Source organism: Aethalodelphis obliquidens, unplaced genomic scaffold, assembly GCF_003676395.1.
Source record: "Aethalodelphis obliquidens isolate GAN/ISIS:26980383/991018 unplaced genomic scaffold, ASM367639v1 scaffold2, whole genome shotgun sequence".
Classification (NCBI taxonomy): Eukaryota; Metazoa; Chordata; class Mammalia; order Artiodactyla; family Delphinidae; genus Aethalodelphis; species Aethalodelphis obliquidens.
The window spans coordinates 37,393,075-37,417,991 of record NW_020837946.1 but is presented as its reverse complement, the minus strand read 5'-3'; the positions used below and the strand labels follow the sequence as shown (position 1 = coordinate 37,417,991).

Below are 24,917 nucleotides of genomic sequence, written 5' to 3'. Positions count from 1 at the left end.
ATGAACCTGAATTCTTACATCTTCCCATACTTAGAAAAGATCTAACGTCATTAACTGAGATACCTGTTCCTCATGACTAACCTTCTACCTGATGTGTGTCTGATTGCACGTGACCCTTCTCCAAAACAACAAATATATACTGACCTGCCCGCCTCACCTCTTGGGAGCAGTTCCTCAGAGCTCTTTGAGAGACTGTATCCTGGGCTAGAGTCCTTAGTAAGTCCCCAAATAAAACTGAAACTCACAGCTCTCATTTCATGTTGGGTTTTTTTTTTTTCCAGTTGACACTACAATAGCCGACGATACCACCTCATAGCTGGTGACTTTGGCAAAGTTTCAAAATTCTCTTCCATTTCCTATCAGGGCCTTTGTGATGGTTAAATAAGTCAGTGTGTATGAAGAGCCTCTACCGTGCCTGTCACTGGAAGGAGCACAGCAAATGGGATTTCCCTCCAGTTCCTCCATTCATTTAATGAAATGTGGGGTGGGTTAAGTGGGAGGAAAATATCTCAGAATTAAGAATATCTTCCAGAGAAAATAGTCAAGGGAAAGGGGACACAAGAATAGAGAAGACAAAAGGCTTCCTAGGTCTTTTTACCTCTGCGAAGCTCATTGACACTCAGTATGAATCTTTTAAGATTTAGCTCTTCCTTCTCCTCCTCACAAAACGTATTACTCAGGCACATCAGCCTATAACAACTCTAGCTTACAGAATTTTATGTTAATTAAAAAAATTAAAATGTCCCATGTTATGCCCAAATTTAAAAACAATTCACTCCTTGCCTCCCCCCATTGCTTCAGTGAAGGGAGAGATTTCTTAAACAATAAACCAAAAAGGGTAAAAATTGATATATTTGCATATTTTAAAATTATAAACTTCTGCTAATCGAAAGACATCACAAAGAGTAAAAAGACAAGCCACAGAATCAGAGATCATTGCAACACACGTAGCAAATAAATTAAGTCTCATCCAACATCTATTTAAAAACTCCTATAAGTACAATTTTAAATGTGGGCAAAAGACTTAAACAGGTACTTGACAAAAGAAAAATCTCAGTGGTCAATAGACATATGAAAATGCGCTCAATTTTAGTAGCAATTTGGTAAATACAAACTAAAACCACCCTGAGATCATACTATCTATACAGTTACCAGAATGACAAAATTTTAAAGTATGACCAATTTTTTGTTGGAGCAATGGGAACTTTCACATCCTGCTGGTGGGAGAGTAAGCTGCAATATTCAACTTGGAAAGAGTCTGGCATTTATATCTAATAAAGCTAAAGAAGTGCCCTGTGAGCCAGCAATTCCACTTCCTGGTCTACACCCTTGAGAAACTCATACCTACACACAACATGGATAAATCTTACAATGCTTTTCTTTTTAATTGAATTTTTAAAATTTTATTATTTTATTTATTGAAGTATAGTTGATTATATGACAATATTATGTTAGTTTCAGGTGTACAACATAGCAATTCAATATTTTTATAGGTTGTACTCCATTTAAAGTTACTACAAAACAGTGGCTGTATTTCCCTGTGCTGCACAATATATCCTTGTTGCTTATTTTATACATAGTTGTTTGTAATCTTACAATGTTAAGTGAAAGAGGCAACATGTGGAAGAATATATATAATTCCATTTTTAAAAATTCAAAACAGGCAAAACTCAATCGTACTGTTAGGGATTCAAAGGTGAGTGGTAAGACTATTAGGCAAGATAAGGAAGTGATTATCTTAAACGTTGGGGTAATATTGCCTCTGCGTGAAGGGAGTGGGTGTGATAGGGAAACACATGGGGTACTTCTAGGGTGCCAGCAATGTTCTCTGTCTTGCCCGGTGGTAATTACACAAGTGTTTGTAGAATTATAATTATGCACATTTGTGTTTTATGCACTTTCTATATGTGTGTTTTATTAACAAAATTGTTTTAAGAGTATATGTAATGCTGATATGTAGGAGAATGGTTGTGGATTTATACATGATAAAAATTCTCCCTCCCCTTTTACATTTATTGTTTTGGTAAAATCTGTATTGAATTCTACTTTTTTTTAAATTGAGGTATAGTTGATGTACAATATTATATAAGTTTCAGGTGTACAACATAGTGATTCACAATTTTTAAAGGCTATCCTCCATTTATAGTTATTATAAAATAACTTGGCTATATTCCTTGTGCTGTACAATATATCCTTGCAACTTATTTATTTTATACGTCGTAGTTGTACCTCTTAATCCCCTACCTCTATCTTGCCCCTCCCCCTCCCCTTCCCCCTCGCCGTCCCCTCTCCTTACTGGTATCCACTAGTTCTCTGTATCTGTGTGAGTCTGTTTCTTTTTTGTTAGACCTATGAGTTTTAAATTAGGAGAGGTCTTTAAGAATTCATTCACCTGTACCTACTTTTCCTTGAATATATCCTGCACTTTGCTGACTCTGCTATGTGCTTATGGTTGCCAGAAAGAGGAGATACTTTGTGGTATTCATACTTCCACTTTACATCTTCTGTGCTCATAGCAGACATCATTAACTGATCACATTCTTTTCTGCTGATCCTGGTTTTAGAATCCTTGTTTTTATGGTGTTTAGGCAGCCACTACCCACAGACCAGTGCTGCTGTGTGAGATGACACCTATTTATTGTTCCTGGTTAGCCCTATCTGCCACCAGAAATATTCTCTCTAAAACTACTTTTGGAAGCTCTATTCTTTCTTAACGGTGCCTGCACCTCAGACTTCTCAGCCTCCACAGACTTCTTCTCCTCTTTCACTAATGTCCTCTACCATATTCACCTGCCTTACACTCAACTTTTTTCATTATTGCTTCCCCAAGGAAACTTTTTATACATTTTCTCCCGAATTCCTTCCCCTTGCCCCATTAAATTTTAATAACAAAGATATGCCATGTATCTGTCTATGTACTGTGACCTTTTGGAGAGCCACAAACCTTTGTAATATCTAAGATTTTTTCACCTCCCCCATAACCAGTTTTCACCCTCTTGTGGTAATGTCACCTCTATTGAGAATATATGCTCTAGACCACTGTTCCACATTCGTTATTTGTGACTGTATTGTCTCTCCAAGTAGATTATGAGTTCCTGGAAGCCAGGGTCTGCCCCTTGAGCAGGTAAAATATTGCCTTATACATACCAGGCACTCAATAAATATTTGAGTTGAACTGAAAGAACTTTGTTTAAAATAAAATGCAAGAATGTGAATCGGTTTGAATACAAACTGAGCTGGTTTCAAATGAGTGGCTTATTTGCAAGTGCTTAGTCACTTGTGAAATAAAAATCTTGTAAACAGATTCCATTTATGGCTTCAAAATCCATTAGACTAGAGAAAACAAAATTGTTAGGTTAATTGTATTTTCTGATTAGTTTTGCATCATCTTATACATTAATTAATTGCCATGGTTTAAAACTGAGTTCCCTTACTGAGTTTATGATTAATTTCTCTACCCAAAACTTCATTCGTTTTCTTGTCCCAACCCTGTTCCCCTCAGGATTGAGGCATATCAAGGAAAGGGGCAGGGGGGCTTCCCTGGTGGCACAGTGGTTAAGAATCCTCCTGCCAATGCAAGGGACACAGCTTCGAGCCCTGGTCCGGGGAAGATCCCACATGCCACAGAGCAACTAAGCCTGTGCGCCACAACTACTGAGCCTGTGCTCTAGAGCCCGTGAGCCACAACTGCTGAAGCCCACGTGCCACAACTACTGAAGCCCACGTGCCGCAACTACTGAAGCCCACGCACCTAGAGCCTGTGCTCTGCAACAAGAGAAGCCACCGCAATGAGAACCCCGTGCACCACAACAAAGAGTAGCCCCCACTTGCCCCAACTAGAGAAAGTCCGTGCCCAGCAATGAAGACCCAACACAGCCAAAAAACAAACAAATAAATAAATAAATAAAATCTGTAAAAAAAAAAAGAAAAGGGGGGTTGAAACCAAGCAGGACCCTGTGGGGCCTTTTAGGTACAAAAGCCCCTCTGTGTCCCCTGTTTCTTGTTTGTAGAACAAAAGGCTTTAGTTTTCTAGGTCTCTCCTGAGTTCTAGAGATCAGACACAAGCAGTTAAAGATTAGGACAAGAGGCACAAGACTCTTAGTTCTTCCAGAAGGGATATCTGATGCATATCTTTAAGTTGTCCTGTAGAAATCAAGACCCCCCACCCAGGTGGAGGATGGTGGCCACATGCTGACCACAAGCAGGGAGACCCCAGACTGGTTGGAACCAGAAGGTTGAGATTCCCAAAACATAGCCCTGTTACCTCACCACCAACCAATCAGAATGTCCACGAGCTGATCATGCACCCTACAACCCTCTCTCCTAACACTGTCTTTAAAACCCTTGCTGGTGGGCTTCCCTGGTGGCGCAGGGGTTGAGAGTCTGCCTGCCGATGCAGAGGACACGGGTTCGTGCCCCGGTCCGGGAAGATCCCACATGCCGCGGAGCTGCTGGGCCCGTGAGCCACGGCCGCTGAGCCTGCGCGTCCGGAGCCTGTGCTCTGCAACGGGAGAGGCCACAACAGTGAGAGGCCCGCATACCGCAAAAACAAAACAAAACAAAACCCTTGCCTGAAAGCCATCGGGGAGTTCGGGTTTTTGGAGCATGTTCTCCTTGCTTAGCACCCTGCAAATAAACTCTTACTTTGCTGCAAACATCTGCTGTTAGCTTGGCTTTCTGCACCATGGGCACATGAGCCCTTGGCTCGGTAACACAACTCAGAAATAAATGAGTAAAATCCTGCTTTTAAAATATGAAGTAGGGCTTCCCTGGTGGTGCAGTGGTTAGGAGTCTGCCTGCCACTGCAGGGGACATGGGTTCGAGCCCTGGTCTGGGAAGATCCCACATGCTGCGGAGCAACTAAGCCAGTGCACCACCAACTACTGAGCCTGTGCTCTAGAGCCCGTGAGCCACAACTACTGAAGCTGATGCGCCTAGAGCCCGTGCTCCGCAACAAGAGAGGCCGTGATAGTGAGAAGCCCGCGCACCGCAACGAAGAGTAGCCCCCGCTCGCTGCAACTAGAGAAAGCCCACAAGTAGCAACGAAGACCCAATGCAGCCAAAAATTAAAAATAAATAAATTTATTTTAAAAATATGAAATAAACTTTACTTTTTAAAAGTAGAATTATAAAATTAAATTTTAGCTTGCACCTTTGTAAGCTAGTCCTTAGTCACGAAGTTCCTTTGCCTTATGACCTTCATTTGTTTCTCATGTATCAGTGCACGTGTTAAAGACAAAAAAAGGTACTTCCACAATTTAGCTCCTCCCAACGCCTCCCCCTGACAAAATGTTAGAAATTTAAGTTCAGATAAAGAAGTGTGGTAACTAGAAGTATATGTAATGGACAAATTGACTATTTCTTAAAAAACGTGGGCCTTATAAAAATGCTGCTCACTGCAAGATTGCTACAAGCTTAACTCACAATGGAATTACATAATACTGTGTCCACAGAAGTTAAATTAGAAAGGGAAGAGACTGTCATGAAAATGGACCAAACGTGAAACCCTCGACTCTCCCTCTACTGTATATAAATAAGCAATTCCTGCCTTGGCTGCCACTCGGGACTTAGAGGAACTTATTGTGCACTTAAGTGTCTCAAATAACTGCAAAGACTTCTAGTGCTTCTGAGCTGTGGTGACCACAGAGCTGTGGAGCCTTTTCCCTCAGGGGCTGCAGAAAATGGAAGAGGGGGCGGGGCGCCTGACACCACAGTGAGCAGAGGATTTTCTCTTTTTGTTGTTCACATCTTGTCCTTTATGACTAGAATTTTTTTTTTTTTTTTTGGCTGTGTTGGGTCTTCGTTTCTGCGCGAGGGCTTTCTCTAGTTGCGGCGAGCGGGGGCCACTCTTCATCGCGGTGCGCGGGCCTCTCACTACCACGGCCTCTCTTGTTGCGGAGCACAGGCTCCAGACGCACAGGCTCAGTAGTTGTGCCTCACGGGCCCAGTTGCTCTGCGGCATGTGGGATCCTCCCAGACCAGGGCTCGAACCCGTGTCCCCTGCATTGGCAGGCAGATTCTCAACCACTGTGCCACCAGGGAAGCCCTATGACTAGGCTATTTAATATTCTCTGTACAGTATAACTTGATTTATTGTACCAAAAGCCCCCGCCTTTAAATTCTGTCTTCTGAGATATAAATGAGGGTGTACACTTTTCTTCTATCTTGTGTTCTAAAATGCTTTCTCTTTCAATGTTAGGTTATAATTCCATATTTCTGCACGTGCATCAGAATCACCTTGTATTCTTGTTAAAACGCACATTCCCCATTCCCTGCCCACCCCAGATTATTACTGGGGAGAGGGGAGCTGATCTGAGGTGACCAAACAGAGGGAACTTTGGCTTCTCCTTCCATTTTCTTCTGGAGATTATTTTAAGGTCAGCAATATTAGCTGCTTGTTCAGCTAATTTGATCCTCTACCAGATTTGCCCTGAAGAATTTAATGTAAATTTTCACCTTGATTTTTTTGAAAAGGATTGGGCCTATTTGTATAGTTAATTATATAGTGATAAGGATTAAAAAGGGATTCTGGCAAGTCTTCAGGGCTGATAACAATAACCCTTGAATAAGATAGTGGTATCAGATTACCACATCTTGATGTTTCCATGGTAACACAGCTTTAAACCTCAGTGGTATGATCTTGCCTAAGGTAATGGAGCCAACAACCTTAACCTAAAGGACACTCTGGGAAAACAACTTTCTGCAATCTGATAACAGGACGTATTTGTTTGTTTTTATTGAAGTCTAGTTGCTTTATAATACTGTGTTAGTTTCAGGTGTACAGACAGTGATTTAGTGTTTTTGTGGATTACATTCCATTATAGGTTATTACAAAATAATGAGTATGTGAGCAGATAGGGTGGTTGGGGGGGGGGTCCCCAGAAAAAGAGAACCAGGCACAACTTTCTTGACATAAGAGAGGCCATTTTGTGATCTAAGCCTGGCCGCAATGCTTGCCCTTGAACAGGTCTCAGCAAATAATGACCTTAAGGGAAAAAAGGAATGCAGGAACAAATGAAAAGCATTCATGAAACAAGAATTCAGCAACAAAACAGTCCTAGGTCCTCCTCAAGGGATGTCCATAACAATCTTATACAGATCTTTGAGTTCTGCAGGAACTAAGGCCCCACCCAGGTGGAGTATGGTAACTACAGGCTATGACCTCAGCCTGGTCAGAACCTAAGGAATGATGACATTGACCTTTTCTGACTCTTGTGACGTCAATCAACTAAAGCTTAGACTCTGGTTAACCTTTCCCCCAATTCTATGCAGAATTCTCCTCTGCTCCAGCCCCTTCATGAACACACATGTATCCTTAGCTTGAAACTCCCCTAGTTTTGCTGTTCGGGGGAACATGGCTTTGGGAAAGATCCCCCATGTTCTCCTTACTTGCTGCAAGTAATAAATCCTTCCTTCTCCTGATCTTGGCCTGGTTGTATATTTTGGCTTGACACCTACCAGGAGGCGAACCCAGTTTTCGGGTAACAGGTATAATTCCCTGTGCTATACAGTATATCCCTGTTGCTTATCTATTTTAAATGTAACAGTTTGTATCTGTTAATCCCATAAGCCTAATTTGTTCCTCCCTCTTTCCCTCTTCCCTTTGATAACCACAAGTTTGTTTTCTATATCTAACAGGATATATTTGCGTAAGGAAAGAAATGAGAGGAAAATACATTACGTAGAGACCATTCAAGTTTTGGCTTAGGTGATAGAAGAGTAGAAAAAATTGAAATGACTTAAGACATTATTGTTTCATATGAGTCAAAAATATTTAAGGAAGAAAGTTTTCACTGGCAGTAGTTCTAAGTTATGTTTTAAGACATGTGGGCCCAAAAAGAAAGATGATAACATTAGTTTCTCTGGGTATGAGCATAACGTGTAAGCATGTATCTTTATAGCGTCATTATTTATTTCTGTCCCTTTTATTGGCTTGTAATACTCAGTGATGATTTTGTATACAGTGAACTACAGTATTGACATTTTCTGAAATATCCTGATTTAGGACAGGCCAAGCCATCATGCTTTTACAATTGGCTTCAACTTCTTAGGGATTCTGGTTCTGCGAAAGGATTAAATCCTGTCTAATAGCTCTAATTTATTAGCCTAGTACGCACAGGCCCTGCATTATCTTGCTTAATCATCAAGATAATCCAGTGAAGTTGATATTGTATCATTTTCCAGATGAGGAAATTGAGACTCAAAGAGGTTCCCAAAATCATATGGCTGGTAAATGGTGAAGGTGTAATTCAAATGAGATCTGCTTAGCTCAAAGCCTGGACCATTCTTCTAGTTTCAGAAACTAAAAACTTTCAGGCAATATCCGCCACCTGGACCAAGATGAGCTGCACGTAATTTTTTTTTTTTTTTTTTTGTGGTACGTGGGCCTCTCACTCTTGTGGCCTCTCCCATTGTGGAGCACAGGCTCCGGACGCGCAGGCTCAGCGGCCATGGCTCATGGGCCCAGCCGCTCCACGGCATGTGGGATCTTCCCGGACCGGGGCACGAACCCGTGTCCCCCGCATCGGCAGGTGGACTCTCAACCACGACGCCACCAGGGAAGCCCACACGTAATATTTTTATTTACATTTAAAGATGACCTGGCTCATGAAAGAATGCTGGTTGTGGTCCATGGACTCACAGAAATGATAAACCATCTTTGAGGAAGGAATCAGTCCATCTGAAGAGTGTATTAAAGGGAAAAATAAGACAAATAAAGACATGGAGCTGCAGCAAGGGGACAAAATGGATGAAGAGGAAAAAGAGAAGAAAACCATGTCTCAAACCCCAAATTCCGCAGGACAGGACTATGGTGCAAAATAGGGTTTACCAGAAGTTGCCCTCGGTGTTCCTTTTTACCTGATATCATCTGCACGAAAAAGTTGTGGTGGAAAGTATTGTGGTACCTGCCCTATAGCCCTGCATCCCTGAGGGGTCCCCTGGCAGGACTCTTGCAGTTTACCAGAAAAATGTTCCATAGTTCACAGTATCAGGGTCAGTTCTTCTGGATGCTGGCTCTTAAGAATTCACAACCTTCTAGATTAGAGAAGAGTCTGGAAAAATACGTATCAGCCTTTTATCATTGGTTATTTTATAGTTATTATATATAGTGGTATTAAATGTTGAGAAATGTTTACTTCCCATGTTAAAAAAAAAAAAAAGATGACCTGGCTGAAGGTGATTCCTATCCTGTGTGTACTGGAGCAGCTAAGACCAGCATGTGACTGTCATAGGGTCAGCATATTTGGACAAGAATAAAAAGGCCCTGCCTTGTGTGGAGGCTTGTGCCAGACACTGGTGGGTGGGGCTGGGTGACGAGGCTGCTAGCTGCAGGGCCTTGGAGGGTCCTGGTAGCCCCTTTGCTAATTTTTTTTTCTTTTTTGGCTGTGCCCCGCACGGCTTTTGGGACCCAAGTTCCCTGACCAGGGATTGAACCTGGGCCACCACAGTGAAAGCACTGAGTCCTAACCACTGGACGGCCAGGGAATTCCTGCCCCTTTGCTATTTTAATTGCACATAAGATGAGCCTTCACAAGGAGGGCCTGAAAGGTCCAGTTTGCCTCCACGGTGTCTTGGTGGATACCAGGGGTACTGAAGAAGTTGGGAATGGTGGTGAGGCAGTGGTGCTACCTCTGCTCCAAGGATAACATACAGCCACTCCTCACTCCAGTGAGCCGCCTAATCACTTGGTCCAGCCTGTGACCTTACACAGTTTGACACGCAAGACAAGGTGGTCAAGCCAAGCATGGCTCCAGGCTCCACCACCCTTCCCCATCACAGTATACTTGAGACCTCTTCCTTCCCACCTTTGGTCTCAGTCTTGTTCTCATTCCCAAACCAAGCAGGAGATGCTCAAGGAGTGCCAGCCCGTGTTCTATGGCTCAGCATCCAGCCTGTTAGTCTTGCCGTCTAATCTAGTGCCTAGTGAGTCATTCACGTCACTTTAGGAAATATTTAGACTCATGGGAACAGAAGCCCTGAGTGAATAGGAGGGAGGAATGAAAAATATATTTTTCATTGGGGAAAAAGGAACATGAAAGGTTCAGAACTCAGAGGACTTTTAGAAACGGTTAACTATAATGGGCCAATGAAACCCTAAATGTACACCTAGGAGAACCACCGAAAAGAGGTGAGGAGGCCAAATACACAAGTTATTCGGAGGGAGGGTAGGGAGTGGGGTAGACCAGCGGCTTGGCAGATGGAAGGTGAGGGGTGGCAGCGAAGCGGGATTTCTTTCTCTCTCTCCTGCAAAGATCCTCAACTGTTGATGAGCTTCTGAAGCTTGTGAAAATGGAGATTCATGGACCCTACCCTCAAAGCTTCTGACTGTCCCATTGGGATGAGCCTCTGGCATGGGTGTGTTCCTAGGTACTTCAGAGCATTCATATAGCTTGGTCTGAAGACCAGATCTTGAGAATTACTGCTGTACTGTGATCTGACGGGTATGTCACAGATTTTTAAAAGTTGGGTAATAATTCAGAGAGTTGTCACTCACAGTTTGAGAACAGTTACCAATAAATCTCTGAGAAGAAAAGCAGATTAATTGCTTTGCTTACTTCTAACCCCTCCTTTTAAAGCTTGAGTGTCTTTACTCTGTATCCATTCTTATCCCTCTCTCCACCTGAAGGAGGTGTGGCTTTATTATAGAGCCATGTCCATCAAATGTTTTTAAAGTCTGTGGGGAGGTAGGGTTACTGGCCAGGGGTAAAGTTGCTAAACTAAAGGGTGGATGAGACTGAGGAAAGGGGAGCTGCTTCCCTTAGCTATACGTGACAATCAATGTTAAACCGTGGTCGACTCTGCTTAAAGGGAAGGCCCTTTATTGTCCTCTACTGTACTGTCCTCTACTATACTGTCCTCTGCAGGTAGTACCAGCCAGGCAGGGCAGCCTTGGCAGTCAGTCATTTTCTGGATGTTGCAGAGGGAACATTGCAGGGATGTTGCAGAGGGATGTTGCAGAGGGCAGAGGGAACATCTCTGAGCCCAAGGCACAGCAAAGCACTTTATACAGAGGGCTTAATTGGTCTCTCTCTCTTTCCAGACAAACAGACATAAAATAACAACTCAGTCTTTTCCTTTCTCAGGAAAAGGAGAAAAGAAAAAGCCGATATTTGTGAAGTGTTGGCATTTTGGTTCTAATGTAGGTATTTATTTTAGTGGAAATAGCTGACAAGTCCATGCTTCAGGGGAAAGCTAACCCCCCACACTGGAGGGGAGGAATGGAAGCGGAAGCACTGACGCCTCTCCATGCCACGCTCTGGGCCTTGCTGCCTCCCTAACCCCAGCTGCATGCTGGCCTGAAGACAGTTTCACACAGGCAGGGCAGAAGAGCAGGACAAAGGGTCCTACAGAGGGGCTGCATTTTCTGTTTGCAGATTCACATCGGCCCAATCTTCACGCTAGGGAAGAATCGGAATCTCAAGTTGGAAAAAAGAAGGTATAGTAGTACAGTCTTTGAGGGGAGAGGCAGCCTTCTGAGTGCTGGAAGCAGCACTGAGTTGGGAGTTGGTCTACCTTGCCCCTGCTCTGGCTCTGTCCTCATGAACTCATATGCCCTTGGGAAGGAGATGCAATTAATAGCTTGTACATACACAGTCAGCCCTCTGTATCTGCAGTTCAGATTCAGCCAACTGCTGATGGAAAATATTTGAGAAAACAGTTCCAGAAAGTTCCAAAAAGCAAAACTTGAATTTTCCAGCAACTATGTACATAGCATTTACATTGTGTAGGTATTATAAGTAATCTAGAGATGATTGAACGTATACGGGAGGATGCGTGCAGGTTATATGCAAATACTATGCCACTTTGTATAAGGGACTTGAGCATCCCGGATTTTGGTATCCATGGGGGTCCTGGAACAAATCCCTCATGAATACTGAGGGATGTATAGAACTCGAGGGCGTTAGATTTGCTGATCTCCAAGGCACATGAAATCAGATTAGAAGTTCAGTGAAACGCTTTTTGTAGGCATTAAATGAGCATCGTTAGGTTGAATTATCTAACAGATGAACTCTATTTGACAAGGAGATGAGAGTGTGTCAGGATACTTTCGGCATTACCTGTCATGTCTCAGTATAGGTGTAGGCAACACGCTTGTCAGGAGCCATCCAAACTCAGCCAGAGTGTGCAGGAGAGGGCCGTAATCCGTTTTGATTTCACAGCCCTGTGTGAATAAGCACAGAGTTCATAGTCTAATGACAAAGATAACCAGCTACACAAGTGATGACAATGAGGGTGAGAAGTGTTAGGATAAGGGGAGTTCACGCTCCATTAAGTGCAATTTCACCGGCTGCAGTCTTCCTGGGCTTCTTTTCTGCTCCCTCTGCCTTCCAACCATTCAACCAAGTTAGAAACACTGGGGATCGGAGCGGAGAGAGGTTTCCATGTGGTTCTCTAAGGTTGGGGCCTACCTTCCCTCGGTCTTGCTTGGGCATCAAACTTTAATATAGGGGGCGGGGTCTGGGAATCTGCATTTTAAAAAGCTCCCTGGGTGATTTGGATCCAAGTAGAGTCCATACACTTTCAGAAACACTGGTGTAGGGGCTGGGAGTGAGGACAGGAATAGAGAGTGAGCACTAGGGAGTGAAAGGTGAGAAGAGCAGAGAATCTTCACTGCTTTTTACTCACTTGGAATTGATTCTTACTTGGAGCTTTATCTCTTACCCCAAATCCTTTTCTCCCCCTCAACGGGATTTCCAGTTTCTTTTTCTCTTTTTTTTTTTTAAATTAATTTATTTTATTTTTGGCTCTGTTGGGTCTTCATTGCTGCGCGCGGGCTTTCTCTGGTTGTGGTGAGCGGGGGCTACTCTTTGTTGCGGTGCGCGGTCTTCTCATTGTGGTGGCTTCTCTTGTTGCGGAGCATGGGCTCTAGGCACGCAGGCTTCGGTAATTGTGGCTTGCGGGCTCTAGAGCTCAGGCTCAGTAGTTGTGGCGCACAGGCTTAGTTGCTCCGTGGCATGTGGGATCTTCCCGGACAAGGGTTTGAACCTGCATCCTCTGCATTGGCAGGCGGATTCTTAACCACTGCACCACCAGGGAACCCCGGATTTCCAATTTCTTTGAAAATGACCTATGTCTCTCTAACCTTTGCAAGGCCAGAAAGGGCAAAAGTGTCCTTGAGAGAGGCTGTCAGTGAGGGCCTCGTGCACACAGCACAGTATACCTGAATTCAGTCTGTACACCTCAACGGCAGTCCATTCGGTGACATCTGAATTCAGAGTGCACAACAACAGCAGCAATGTCATCTCTGATTAGGAAGGACAATGCTGTGTGTACATATTTGGCCTGGTGAGAGAAAGAACACCTTTGGATATTTTTGCCTTTGAAAGTCAATTCACATGGTTAAGAAAGTCAGTCACATTGGTTGCTTGGGTATAAAATTGACTGATTTTTTTTTTTTTTCAGTTTCAGCTAGTTGTCATGGCATTGTGTAAAGAGAATCTCAGTGCCAGGGGAATTTGTTTAGGACTAGAATGCTAAATCTTTGGGAATCTACTGTTATTTATGTATAGATAATTATTTTGCTATCTTTTAACAAAACTGAACATTGAGTAAAACAAACTACCTTTAAACAAATTTGAAAGTTTGTGATGCATTCTGATGAAATTCTGAACATTGAATAAAAATGTGTTTGAAGAATACTGTATGTGTTAGGCAATGAAAACCTTTAACATGTAAAACTAAATGCAATAGTAAAGCCAAATTGTCAGAAAACTTCAGTTTACCTCAATAACTGTCCATTGTTCTACTACGATGGCATCATTTCCTTTCCTGCTGAATCCTGGAACTCCAGAGCCTTCTTCTTCATAGATAAAGAATCCTTCCAAAGATTTCGGCAAATGGTCCCCTGTGAGGAAAAACATACAATTAAGAAGAGTTGTAAATGCTCAGAGTCTCTTGGGATCATCTAAAACCTTAAATAACCCTTGTAGGAAGCTGAAGGAAAAACATATCACCTAATAAACACTTGTTTTAGGGGACTTCCCTGGCGGTCCAATGGCTGGGACTTTGCCTTCCAATGCAGGCAGGGGGTGCGGGTTCAATCCCTGGTCTGGGAGCTGGGATCCCACATGCCTCACAGCCAAAAAACCGAAACATGAAAAAAACCAGAAGCAATATCGTAACAAATTCAATAAAGACTTTGAAAATTGTCCATATCAAAAAAAAAAAATCTTAAAAAACCCCCCACTTGTTTTAGGTGAATCTATGACGTCTCCCTTGAAGGTAATTTTTTTTCAAAGATCAAGACAGTTTGTTTTTTTTAATATTTATTTACTTATTTTATTTTTAGCTGCGTCGGATCTTAGATGCGGGCTGTCTAGTTGTGGCCTGAGTGCTCAGTAGTTGCGGCAGGTGGGCTTAGTTGCCCCATGGCATGTGGGATCTTAGCTCTCCGACCAGGGATCAAACCTGCGTCCCCCTGCATTGGAAGGCAGATTCTTAACCACTGGACCACCAAGGAAGTCCCTCAAAGGTCAAGATAGTTTTATACTTAACTGAATTAAAATTAAACTGTAAACATGAAGACTACAATAACAAAAACAAGATAAAATAATATCATACAGTGAGAAGCAAGTGGATTTCCTAAGCTTAAAAAGCATCTGGAAATGACCTTCACCTTGAAATCAAATTTTGGTTTCTGTTCTATATGCTGTATGTGTGTTAATTATACTATTAAGAGAAACAACATCAAAAATCTTAATCCTTGGAATTACAGGTGTGATATTAAAACCAAGGTGACGTAAGATTACTTAAAAAAATATAAACACAGAACAATTCTTTGCTTCAATGATGCTTAAAAAAAAAAAAAAAAAAAAGAATGGTAACAGGAAGATCCTAAACAGAAGTCATTGTCAAAAGAATTCCTGCTGGGAAGGAAGTTTTAAGGGAGGGCCTCTCTGACATTTTTTTGAATAGCTGACAAAAACCAGCTGGCCAAAACTAAACTGATTTTATGGAAGTTCTTTTGTCTCCTATTTTGCAATAGGAGACAATTTCCCATGGTCATGTGCTGGTTAAGCATTCTAGTTTCATACAGCGTAAGGTCACATCAAAGTTTCCCTTGTTGACAATTATCTAAATAATAACCTACAAAGTTTTCAAAAGATCTATTAAGCTTAAAGATAAAAAAGACAAAAGTAATTTAAATGTAATTTTTAGTTTTCATTTTTATTAATGGGCTATAGGCTTTAAGAGAAAAACACTCTTATTAGTATTTTTACATCAGTTACAGTTAGGGCAGAATATCATGAAGAATTTACATTATTCAGAGCGGTCCCCAACAATCCAGTAAAGTTTAATTGACTTGTTGGAATTGTTTTTCTAATTACAGTATATGTTCCACTTCCTTTAATGTACTTGTCTACTGTCATACCAAAGTGACCGGTGGAACTAAATCTGTTTTAGATTGTAAGTTTAGAGCATCACAAGACCATCTTTAAAATTGTATATTTGGGGCTTCCTTGGTGGTGCAGTGGTTAAGAATCTGCCTGCCAGTGCAGGTTTGATCCCTGGTCCAGGAAGATCCCACATGCTGTGGAGAGCAACTTAGCCCAAGAGCCACAACTACTGAGCCTGCCTGCCACAACTACTGAAGCCCGTGCGCTTTAGGGTCCACGTGCCACAACTACTGAGCCCACGTGCTGCAACTATTGAAGCCCACAAGCCTAGAGCCCGTGCTCCGCAACAGAGAAGCCACTGCAATGAGAAGCCCACGCATCGCAAGGAAGAGTAGCCCCCACTCTTCTGCAACTAAAAGAAAGCCTGTGGGCAGCAATGATGACCCAACGCGGCCAAAAATAAATAAATAAATAAATTTATTTAAAAAAATGTATATTTGCCTCAAGTCCTTTTTTAGAATGGGGGTATAAACTTTAAAAATAATTATATACTGTGATAATTATGTAGTTAATTGTAATCTGCTTCTTATTCACTTTAGGATTATATAATTGGAGAACTATGGGTTTTGTGGCTTTGTGTTTTTCTTGTTCTTGGTATTGAGAGTCCCTAGTACTTCTAAACTTCTTTTGGTTTAAAAGAATAAAAGTATGGTAGACTCATACACTGCAGTACTACCAAGAATAAAAAAGAAAGACTCACCGGTATGCAACAACATGGATGAATTTCAGAGATATTATGTTGAGCAAAAGAAGTGAGATGAGAAAGAATACATACTGTATATTTCAACTTACATGAAGTTCAAAAACAGGCAAAATTAATCTATGGTGCTGGAATTCAGAATAATGCTTGTCTCTGTGTGGGAGGGTATTGATTGGGAAGGGCCATGAGGAGGCCTTCTGGGATTTTGGAAATGTGTATCTTTTTTTTTTTTCTCATTTTTTTCAATTTTTTTGAGATATAATTGACATATAAGGAAATGTTCTTATCTTGAACATTTGTGTTCTATTCTGCGGTACACATAAGATTAATGCACATTACTATATGTATCTTATACTTCAGTTAAAAACAAAAGACCTGCCTTCTCACTTCAGAGCTCCCCAGGTTCCCTGGCTAGCTTTCTTAGGGACCATGCCAGTCCTTAGAGCCACAGAAGAATGATACTTCCACAGGAGAGAGTATTTCTCTCTTGAGAAATTCTCCCTAACAGAAGTGGCAGCTAAGGAGGGTGGCAGGCAAGGCCTCATGGGGGCTGGGGGGGGGTGACAATTTGGGTGTTTGATGTGTTAAATCTTCCAGGTATTGGGGTGAGGTGATAATTCTGAACAATTACTTAATAACTGTCCAGAACTAAGTCATCTCTTTTTTTTTTTTAAGATTTATTTATTTATATTTGGCTGCGTTGGGTCTCTGTTACTGCGCTGGCTTTCTCTAGTTGCGGCGAGTGGGGGCTTCTCATTGTGGTGGCTTCTCTTGTTGCGGAGAACGGGCTCTAGGCGCACGGGCTTCAGTAGTTGTGGCACTTGGGCTCAGTAATTGTGGCTCACGGGTTCTAGAGCGCAGGCTTAGTAGTTGTGGCGCACGGGCTTAGTTGCTCCGCGGCATGTGGTATCTTCTCGGACCAGGGCTCGAACCCGTGTCCCCTGCACTGGCAGGCGGATTCTTAACCACTGTGCCACCAGGGAAGTCCCATGAACTGAGTCATCTCTTAACATCACTTATCTCAGAGCTTCCCACCTTGTGTGCCTTGGCCCATTGGTGTACTTAGAAGGTGTACAGGTGTGCTAAGGCACAGGGCACCCCCTCCTGCCCAGAGCAGCCTTTCCGCTTGTACCCATGTGCCCTGCAATTTTACCATTTGCTATGGATGCATAACATGAAAAAGTAACAAAGCATTGGTCTGACCCACTGCTTCTCAAATTTTTTTTTTTTTTTTTGGCCAAATACCATCAATAGCAAAGGAAAGTACCCTTGTATCACTGAAGGATGGTCTCCAGGTACAGTTTGAAGTGACTTGGGGCAAAGCATAAGCTTTCTTTAAAGTCTAATGTTATATCTTAAAAACCCATGCAAATTTTGCATTCTATTCAAATATGTTCATATGACGTGAAAAAGCAATATTTCCTCTTCTGCTTTCTCCTACCCCCAATCTTAAAGGAATATTGACACTCTAGGAAGAGGTTTATCCTGTGAAGTTGTGTACTCCCTGGCACATAGCTGCATACCCCTAGGGTACTTTGACCCTGGTTTGCGAAGCACAAGTTTAAAGAATTTCCAGGGAATGGTTTACTTGTCTGGAAATGTGATCTTACACATTCATTTCAGCTAGATGTGACATTGACATTTCTGTAAATGTGAGGAAATGTAACATCCCATTTTAGTATTTGGGGCCAAGTGTCATTTTTGGCATTAAACTGCCCAGAGGGTGGGCCTGGGACCACGTCTGAGAAGTGGAGGGCAGGCACATATGGGAACTCTCATTCTGTATCTCTTTTATGAGCATTCTGTCTCCAGAATGCATCTCAGTCTGTTTACTGCTGCCCATCCACCATCATCTCTCTGGATCACTGCAACAGCCTCTTAGCAGCCTCCCCACTTCCATGCTTGCCCTCCATGATCCGTTTCCAAAAGTGAGGCCAAGTAAGTTATTTTTTAAATGTAGGTCAGGTCATAACTCCCTCCTTAAATCTTCAACAAATGACTTGGAATAAAAATCCTGACAGGATGGCAAGTTGGTTAAGAGCACACACTCCACCTACCTCCTACCCCTTCTAGCTGCTTGAACATGAGCCCATTATTTAAAATCTCTGTGCCTCAGTTTCTTCATCTATAGAAGGGGAACAATCATACCTACCCCATAGGGTTGCTGCGGGGATTAAATGAGTGAATAACTGTGAAGTGCTTAGAACAATGCTGGCATAGAGTAAGTACAAATATGTGTTAGTGCCTGTTGCATCATTTATATTGTTAAGATCTAGGTGGCGTGGCTACTGCTCACCTCTCCTACTTTGTCGGGAGCCATTCTCTCTTGTACACCCTGCACCAGCGACACAGACCCTTTCCCAGTTCCTCTCTTGCATCCTAGGTTTTTTTACATTTGGGGGCGTTTCCTCTGGTTCCTGAACACCAGCCCTCTCTAGGCTTCCAGTCTCAGTGTGATTGTTACCCTGTCAGAAGGGACCTCGTGACCACCCATCTAAGCTGGTTCTTCCCAGTTACTCTCATTACAATATCCTGCTGGGTAACGTCACACACTATTCTCAATTTTGAAATTAGGTATATATGTTTTGATGCCCATTACAGCCTGATGCCATGTGACTTTTTTTTTTTTTGGCCTTGCCCTGCGTTGCCTGCAGGATCTTAGTTCCCCAACCAGGGACCAAACCCATACTCTCTGCAGAGGAAGCATGGAGTCTTAACTACTGGGCTGCCAGGGAAGTCCCGTGGCTAGCTTTTTGAGAGGAGGGAAGATGTCCATTTTGCTCATCAGTGTAAACCCCTCATGCCTGGCCTAGGACCTGGCATATACATATATGTGAAATGAACACATACATGTTCCAGTTCTAACTGCTCATTCTGATACATCTCCCCCGCCAACTCCACACAAGCATTTTTATAGGAGTGAAGAGATTGAAATGAATATCAGTTGAAGTCTGAAAAGAATTCACAAAAAATGAAAATGTAGCCTTCAGATGTGGGTATACTAAAGGTGGGAAGAGGCTGTGCTCTGAGGGTGATGGGGGCATTGGTATGCCAGTGAAGTGTGAGAACCTCAAGTGTTGTGTGTGTATGTGTGTGTGTGTGTTTTGTATCACCTGGCAAAGTTGCTTATCTCATCCCTGTCAGCTGCCCCCCTGGATCTCTATATGTTCTGGTAGAATAAAGTGTTTTGTCTCTGTTGGCTCAATTGGGTAAGCCTCTTGTAGCCTCCCTTGGGTTCATTTGGAGCTTTTTGTAAGTGTGCAGAGAATTCAGCTGCAGACCAGTTTGGTGAAGGCTGGGCAGTGCTGGAGAAGGTCAGGAACAGGAGGCCACTGCAGTGAGAACCCTCAGGCCATACGAACAGCAAAAGGGTCCCTGGGTGCCTCTGCCTATGGGACTTTTCAAAGCAGAAAAGGCTTTGAAAATGGGTAGGAAAGGGCACTGAAGAGGAATTTCACAAACCTTACAACTTTTCCACCATGACTTTCCTGAAGGAGAAAACTTTTAAAAGTTTTTTTCCCCCTGTCTCCAGAGAATTTTATAAAGTGAGATTTATAGAATGAGATGTGTGGAGTAATATGTTTAAATTTCTGAGCAACGTTTGGTTTTTTACTTCTATTCCTCATGGTGGGCTGACTTCTGACAATATTTTGGAAGAGGATGGAAGCAAGACAAAACAAAATATGCATTGTCCCCTATGTGCTTTAGATGTCAGGCATCAGATATCCCGGAACAAAGCGACCAATTCAGCCCTGCTTCCTCTGACTTGCTTCTCACAGTGACACAGGCATTGGTCACAATTTCCCCTCCACAGCTTCCCTGTGTACTCCCAGGAAAGTCCCGAGTGACACACCCAATTGCCAGACTTTACAGACCGTGGCTCGTGGCTTGTTAGGGCTTGGCGAGGCCTGCAGAACGTCTAATGAGACATTCCAGGGCTGCTGAGAGGGAAAGACTTTCCCCCGGGCTCTCTAAATAGCTTCTGAGGCTTTAAGAACAAAAGCCCTACAGAGCCTCTGGCTGGCAACTGCTGTGGCTAATTTTATTTTCATCATCAGGCCAGGCCCAAGGCCGGGATGCCTGAAGGACACTGTGAAAGGAGGATTTTTTTGTCTTTCCTTCAGCAGTTAGTCACAATCCAAAATTTGGAATGGATGTTTTTTTTTTTCTGCCGTGCCTTGAAGCTTGTGAGATCCTAATTCCCTTACCAGGGATCGAACCTGGGCCCACGGCAGTGAAAGTGCGGAGTCTTAAGCACTGGACCGCCAGGAAATCACCGCCCCCCTCTCTTTGTTTTGAACAGCTCTAACTTAGAGTATTTGGAGTGAAGAGAAAGAGATGGGGCGGGAGGGAATATATGAAGCATAAACTGAGCTTTAAAGAGATGATTCGTACTAAAAGTAGTGTAGGGACTTCCCTGGTGGCTCAGTGGTTAAGAATCCGCCTGCCAATACAGGGGACACAGGTTCGAACCCTGGTCTGGGAAGATCCCACCTGCCTTGGAGCAACTAAGCCCGTGTGCCACAACTACTGTGTGCTGCAACTATTGAAGCCTGCATGCCTAGGGCCTATGCTCCGCAACAAGAGAAGCCGCTGCAACGAGAAATCTGAGCACTGCAACAAAGAGTAGCCCCCGCTCTCTGCAACTAGAGAAAGCCTGCGTGCAGCAATGAAGACCCAACATAGCCAAAAATAAATTAATTAATTTTAAAAAAATGGAAAACCTGCAGAAAAAAAACCAAAAATTTACTGTAAGTGCATCTAGCAAGTGGCAGGAGAAAAGATCAACCCCAGAAAATGAACTCTGACAGTGGGCAAGGCACGTGGGAGTTACTTTGTACGTACTATATCTTATTAAGTTCTCACAACAGTTAGTAGGAGTGTTTTTATCCCCCTTTTAGGAAACTGAGACTCAATGAGCTCAACTAACTTCCCCAGGTCACACAGCTCTAAGTAGAGGACACAGGATTTAAACCCTGGTCTGTCTGATGCTGAAGTCCATGCGCTTCATATCAGGTCCGGCTATTAACATAAAAGATCAACTTGGAAGAAGTTTCCAGTAACCAAAAATACTAATAAATATTTACTGAGCACTTGCTAAGTGCCAAGCACTATGCAAGGTGATGTTTTTTGTGGTGCTCCATGGGGTGCTCCAATGAGCTAGATCCTTACTCTTGGTTGCTACTTAAAGGGACCTGTTGGAACATGACTCGATAATTTTAAATAATCATCCAAAGTCTTTAGTTGTATTAGTTAAGGTATCACTAGGCTGATTTAATAATAATAGGGTTTATTGAGATCTCATTTTATTTTCTTTTTCATTCCTTCCTCTAACCTCGAGTCATGGTCCCTAACTATCCTGATTTTCATAACCTCCACCCTTCCTAATGCATTTTTCCAGTCTCCTTACTATCTTTGTTCTTTTTTTTTTTTTTTAGCACTAATCTCTTTTATTTTTAAAAAATAAATTTATTTATTTATTTATTTTTGGCCGCGTTGGGTCTTCCTTGCTGTGCGCAGGCTTTCTCTAGTTGCGGAGAGCAGGGGCTATTGTTCATTGAGGTGTGCGGGCTTCTCATTGCGGTGGCTTCTCTTGTTGCAGAGCACAGGCTCTAGGTACGTGGGCTTCAGTAGTTGTGGCATGCAGGCTCAGTAGTTGTGGCACACAGGCTTAGTTGCTCTGCGGCTTGTGGGATCTTCCCGGACCAGGGCTCGAACCTGTGTCCCCTGCATTGGCAGGTGCATTCTTAACCACTGCGCCACCAGGGAAGTCCCAGCACTAATCTCTTTTAAAAAACACTTTCTTTAGAAATAATTTTTGGAAAGATTTGTTTGTTTTTATGATAGACATGAATGATTACATATTCCATTGTAACTAAAAGAAGAAGGTTAGATAAAGATGAAAGATAAGGGGAAGGCATAAATAAATATAGATCAATATAATTTTCTGAACCAAAGTTTATTTTTCTATACGAATTTTAGAAGAAGTCAGGTTTAGACTGGAGGACATGGTAGGTAGTCTCCAAAATTGGGCTAGTGTAATAAATTTGGATAGTAATTGTCAAATGTCATCATAACCTCCTGATTGGGCTGCTGTAGTACATCTTACTTGGAAAATCCTACTAACTAATCACACAGGGGTTTGTCCATTTCTGATAGTCACAACCCAACAGCAAATATCACATTATAATAGTACCACATAGGATGGTTAAGCTTCTAAATTAAAGCTACAGAGTTGTGTAATAATTAGAATCTATTTTCTTAGGAATAATATCTGTCCTTTTAACTTGCTGTATAAGAAATAAGTAAATAAAATAAAATTCAAAAAAATAATATCTGTCCTTTTAGCCATTGAACTTGAGAGGCAAAAACATTTCCACCAACTCTGACACAAGGTCAAATTCTTTAGATATCAACATATCATAATATAAAACTTACCTTTAGATGTTTCCCAGCATACAAAAGAATCGATTAAAGACAAGCCTTGTTTATAATAAAATGTAGTTAACTCCAGCCAATCGGCATCAAGTGTACTAACGACAGAGCCTTTTCTCGTTACTTTCATTGACAAGATGCCTTCCTGATAGGTCCAGCAGGTTGATTCATCCTCAAAATCATTGAAGACTGTATACAACTTGTTATCTGAGTATAGGTGTTCAGAAGGAAGAAAAAAGGGGAAAACTATAATTTTATTGAAAAGATTCCTAAAATAGTTTCTTTTTCTTTTTTTTTTTTTTTTGCGGTACGCGGGCCTCTCACTGTTGTGGCCTCTCCTGTTGCGGAGCACAGGCTCCGGATGTGCAGGCCCAGCGGCCATGGCTCACGGGCCCAGCCGCTCCGCGGCATGTGGGATCTTCCCGGACCGGGGCACAAACCCGTGTCCCCTGCATTGGCAGGCGGACTCTCAACCGCTGCGTCACCAGGGAAGCCCTAAAATTTTTTTTTTTTAAATTAATCATGAGCTATTTCAAGCACACAAACAAGCATACAGAATAATAAAATTATCCACCATTCAGCTTTATCAAATGTTAACATTGGGCCAGGTTTGCTTCAGATTTTTTTCAAGGAAATGAGACATGGATGTACTTGAGGCTCAAGATGTATCTCCCCTAATCCTATTCTCCAGAAATAGCTACTGTAATGAATTTGGTGTTTATTATTCTCATGCAAGTTCTTTTATTCTTTTAATACACATTTCTTTACACATAAATGATGTTTTGCAGTTTAAAAACAATGTTTTGCAGTTTAAAAAGTTTTTAAAAAATGGTATTATACTGTATGTATCAATCTATAAGTTGATTTTCCTGTTCAACATTATGCTTTTGAAGTGTAATTAATACATATAGATCTTATTCATTTAGTTTAACTGCTATATAGCATTCCCGTTTACTTTTCTCCTGTTGATGGACATATACATTATTTCTGAATTTTTGTTATTACAAACATTATTCATTCCTTGGACACATATGTGAGAGTGACTCTAGAATGCATACTTAGACATGGAACTGCTGGATCCTATACTTTACAAGTTAGCAAATTCTTAACTTGGGGGTCTATGGACCCACATTTATGGTTGTGTTTTAGGAAGTCTAACACTACTTGTGTCACAGAGTATTAGGGGTATGTGTGTTATGTGTGTTTTTCTGGGTGAGTCTCCATGGATTTCACCAGACTCTCCAAGAGGTCTTTTGTTGGTCTCCCCCCAGCCCCCATTGCTATTGCTCTCACTCCTATCCCCCAGCACCAAAAGTTAAGAACCAACCACTGCCATAGAAAAGTTATGAAAAAATACAGGGTTTTAAAATAAATAGAAAGCAGAATCTAAAGACTGATAATTAAATTAAGTAGCATACTGGATTTGAAACTTAAAAAACTTGGAACAGACACCTGATCTAATCAAAGTTAGGATGGGAACCAGCAGGAGTTTATAGGTAGCTGTGGGTGGAATATAGTGGGTAGCTCTCTGGCCACAACTCCAACAACTCTTACATTCCTAAATTTACATTCCTAAATTTTGCACTCTGCAGGAAAATCAGCGTGGTTGTTAGCTAGGGAACTGGTAGAAAAATGGGAGGGTGTTGGTGGTGGTGAGGTGGTGAGATGATGAGTTGGGAAATGCTCTGGGTCCTTTCTTTTTTTTTTTGCGGTCCGCGGGCCTCTCACTGTTGTGGCCTCTCCCGTTGCAGAGCACAGGCTCCGGACGCGCAGGCTCAGCAGCCATGGCTCACGGGCCCAGCCGCTCCGTGGCATGTGGGATCTTTCCAGACTGGGGCACGAACCCGTGTCCCCTGCATCGGCAGGCGGACTCTCAACCACCGCGCCACCAGGGAAGCCCTGGGTCCTTTCTTAAGGAGGCTGTGTTGACCGTGGTCCAGTGGGTCTCTGCCATGCACGAATATTGAGCAATCTCACCATAACCCAGAAAGCCGATGCCACCAGTGTGTGTGGCCTTAGCACCAACACTGATCAAAGGATCAGTTAATAGCAGCTAACTTAATAGTCTATTCTGTGCCAGGCACTGGGCTAAGCACTTTGTAGACATCTCATGTCTACTCACAACAACACCCTTTCTATTAAAGACACTGAGGCAGTCTGGCTGCAGACTCTTAACTCTAAGGTGTACATAATCTTTGATTTTCTTTATTAGTGCTTTTTAAAGCGTGTCTGTAAATGTATCAGAAAACTTAGAACAGTCCGAAATACATTAAAAAATACTCTCAACTTCTTGGAAGCCTTGCTAGCTGCAAAGAAGAATAAAACTATTGTTTAAAGTTATTTAAGAATGCAGGCACGGGCTTCCCTGGTGGCACATTGGTTAA

The 24,917-nt window shown here is 42.3% G+C and overlaps 1 protein-coding gene across 1 annotated transcript in view; it reads right to left on the bottom strand.

The window, feature by feature from the left end:
• Nucleotides 1-24,917, bottom strand: part of RFTN2 (raftlin family member 2) — a 59,983-nt gene that overhangs the window by 14,833 nt on the left and 20,233 nt on the right. The window contains exons 5-7 of the mRNA XM_027125060.1: nt 22,537-22,740; nt 13,725-13,846; nt 12,060-12,163 (exon numbers count right to left, since the gene is read on the bottom strand). Coding sequence (XP_026980861.1) covers nt 12,060-12,163; nt 13,725-13,846; nt 22,537-22,740 — 430 coding nt within the window. The remainder of the gene's footprint in view (nt 1-12,059; nt 12,164-13,724; nt 13,847-22,536; nt 22,741-24,917) is intronic.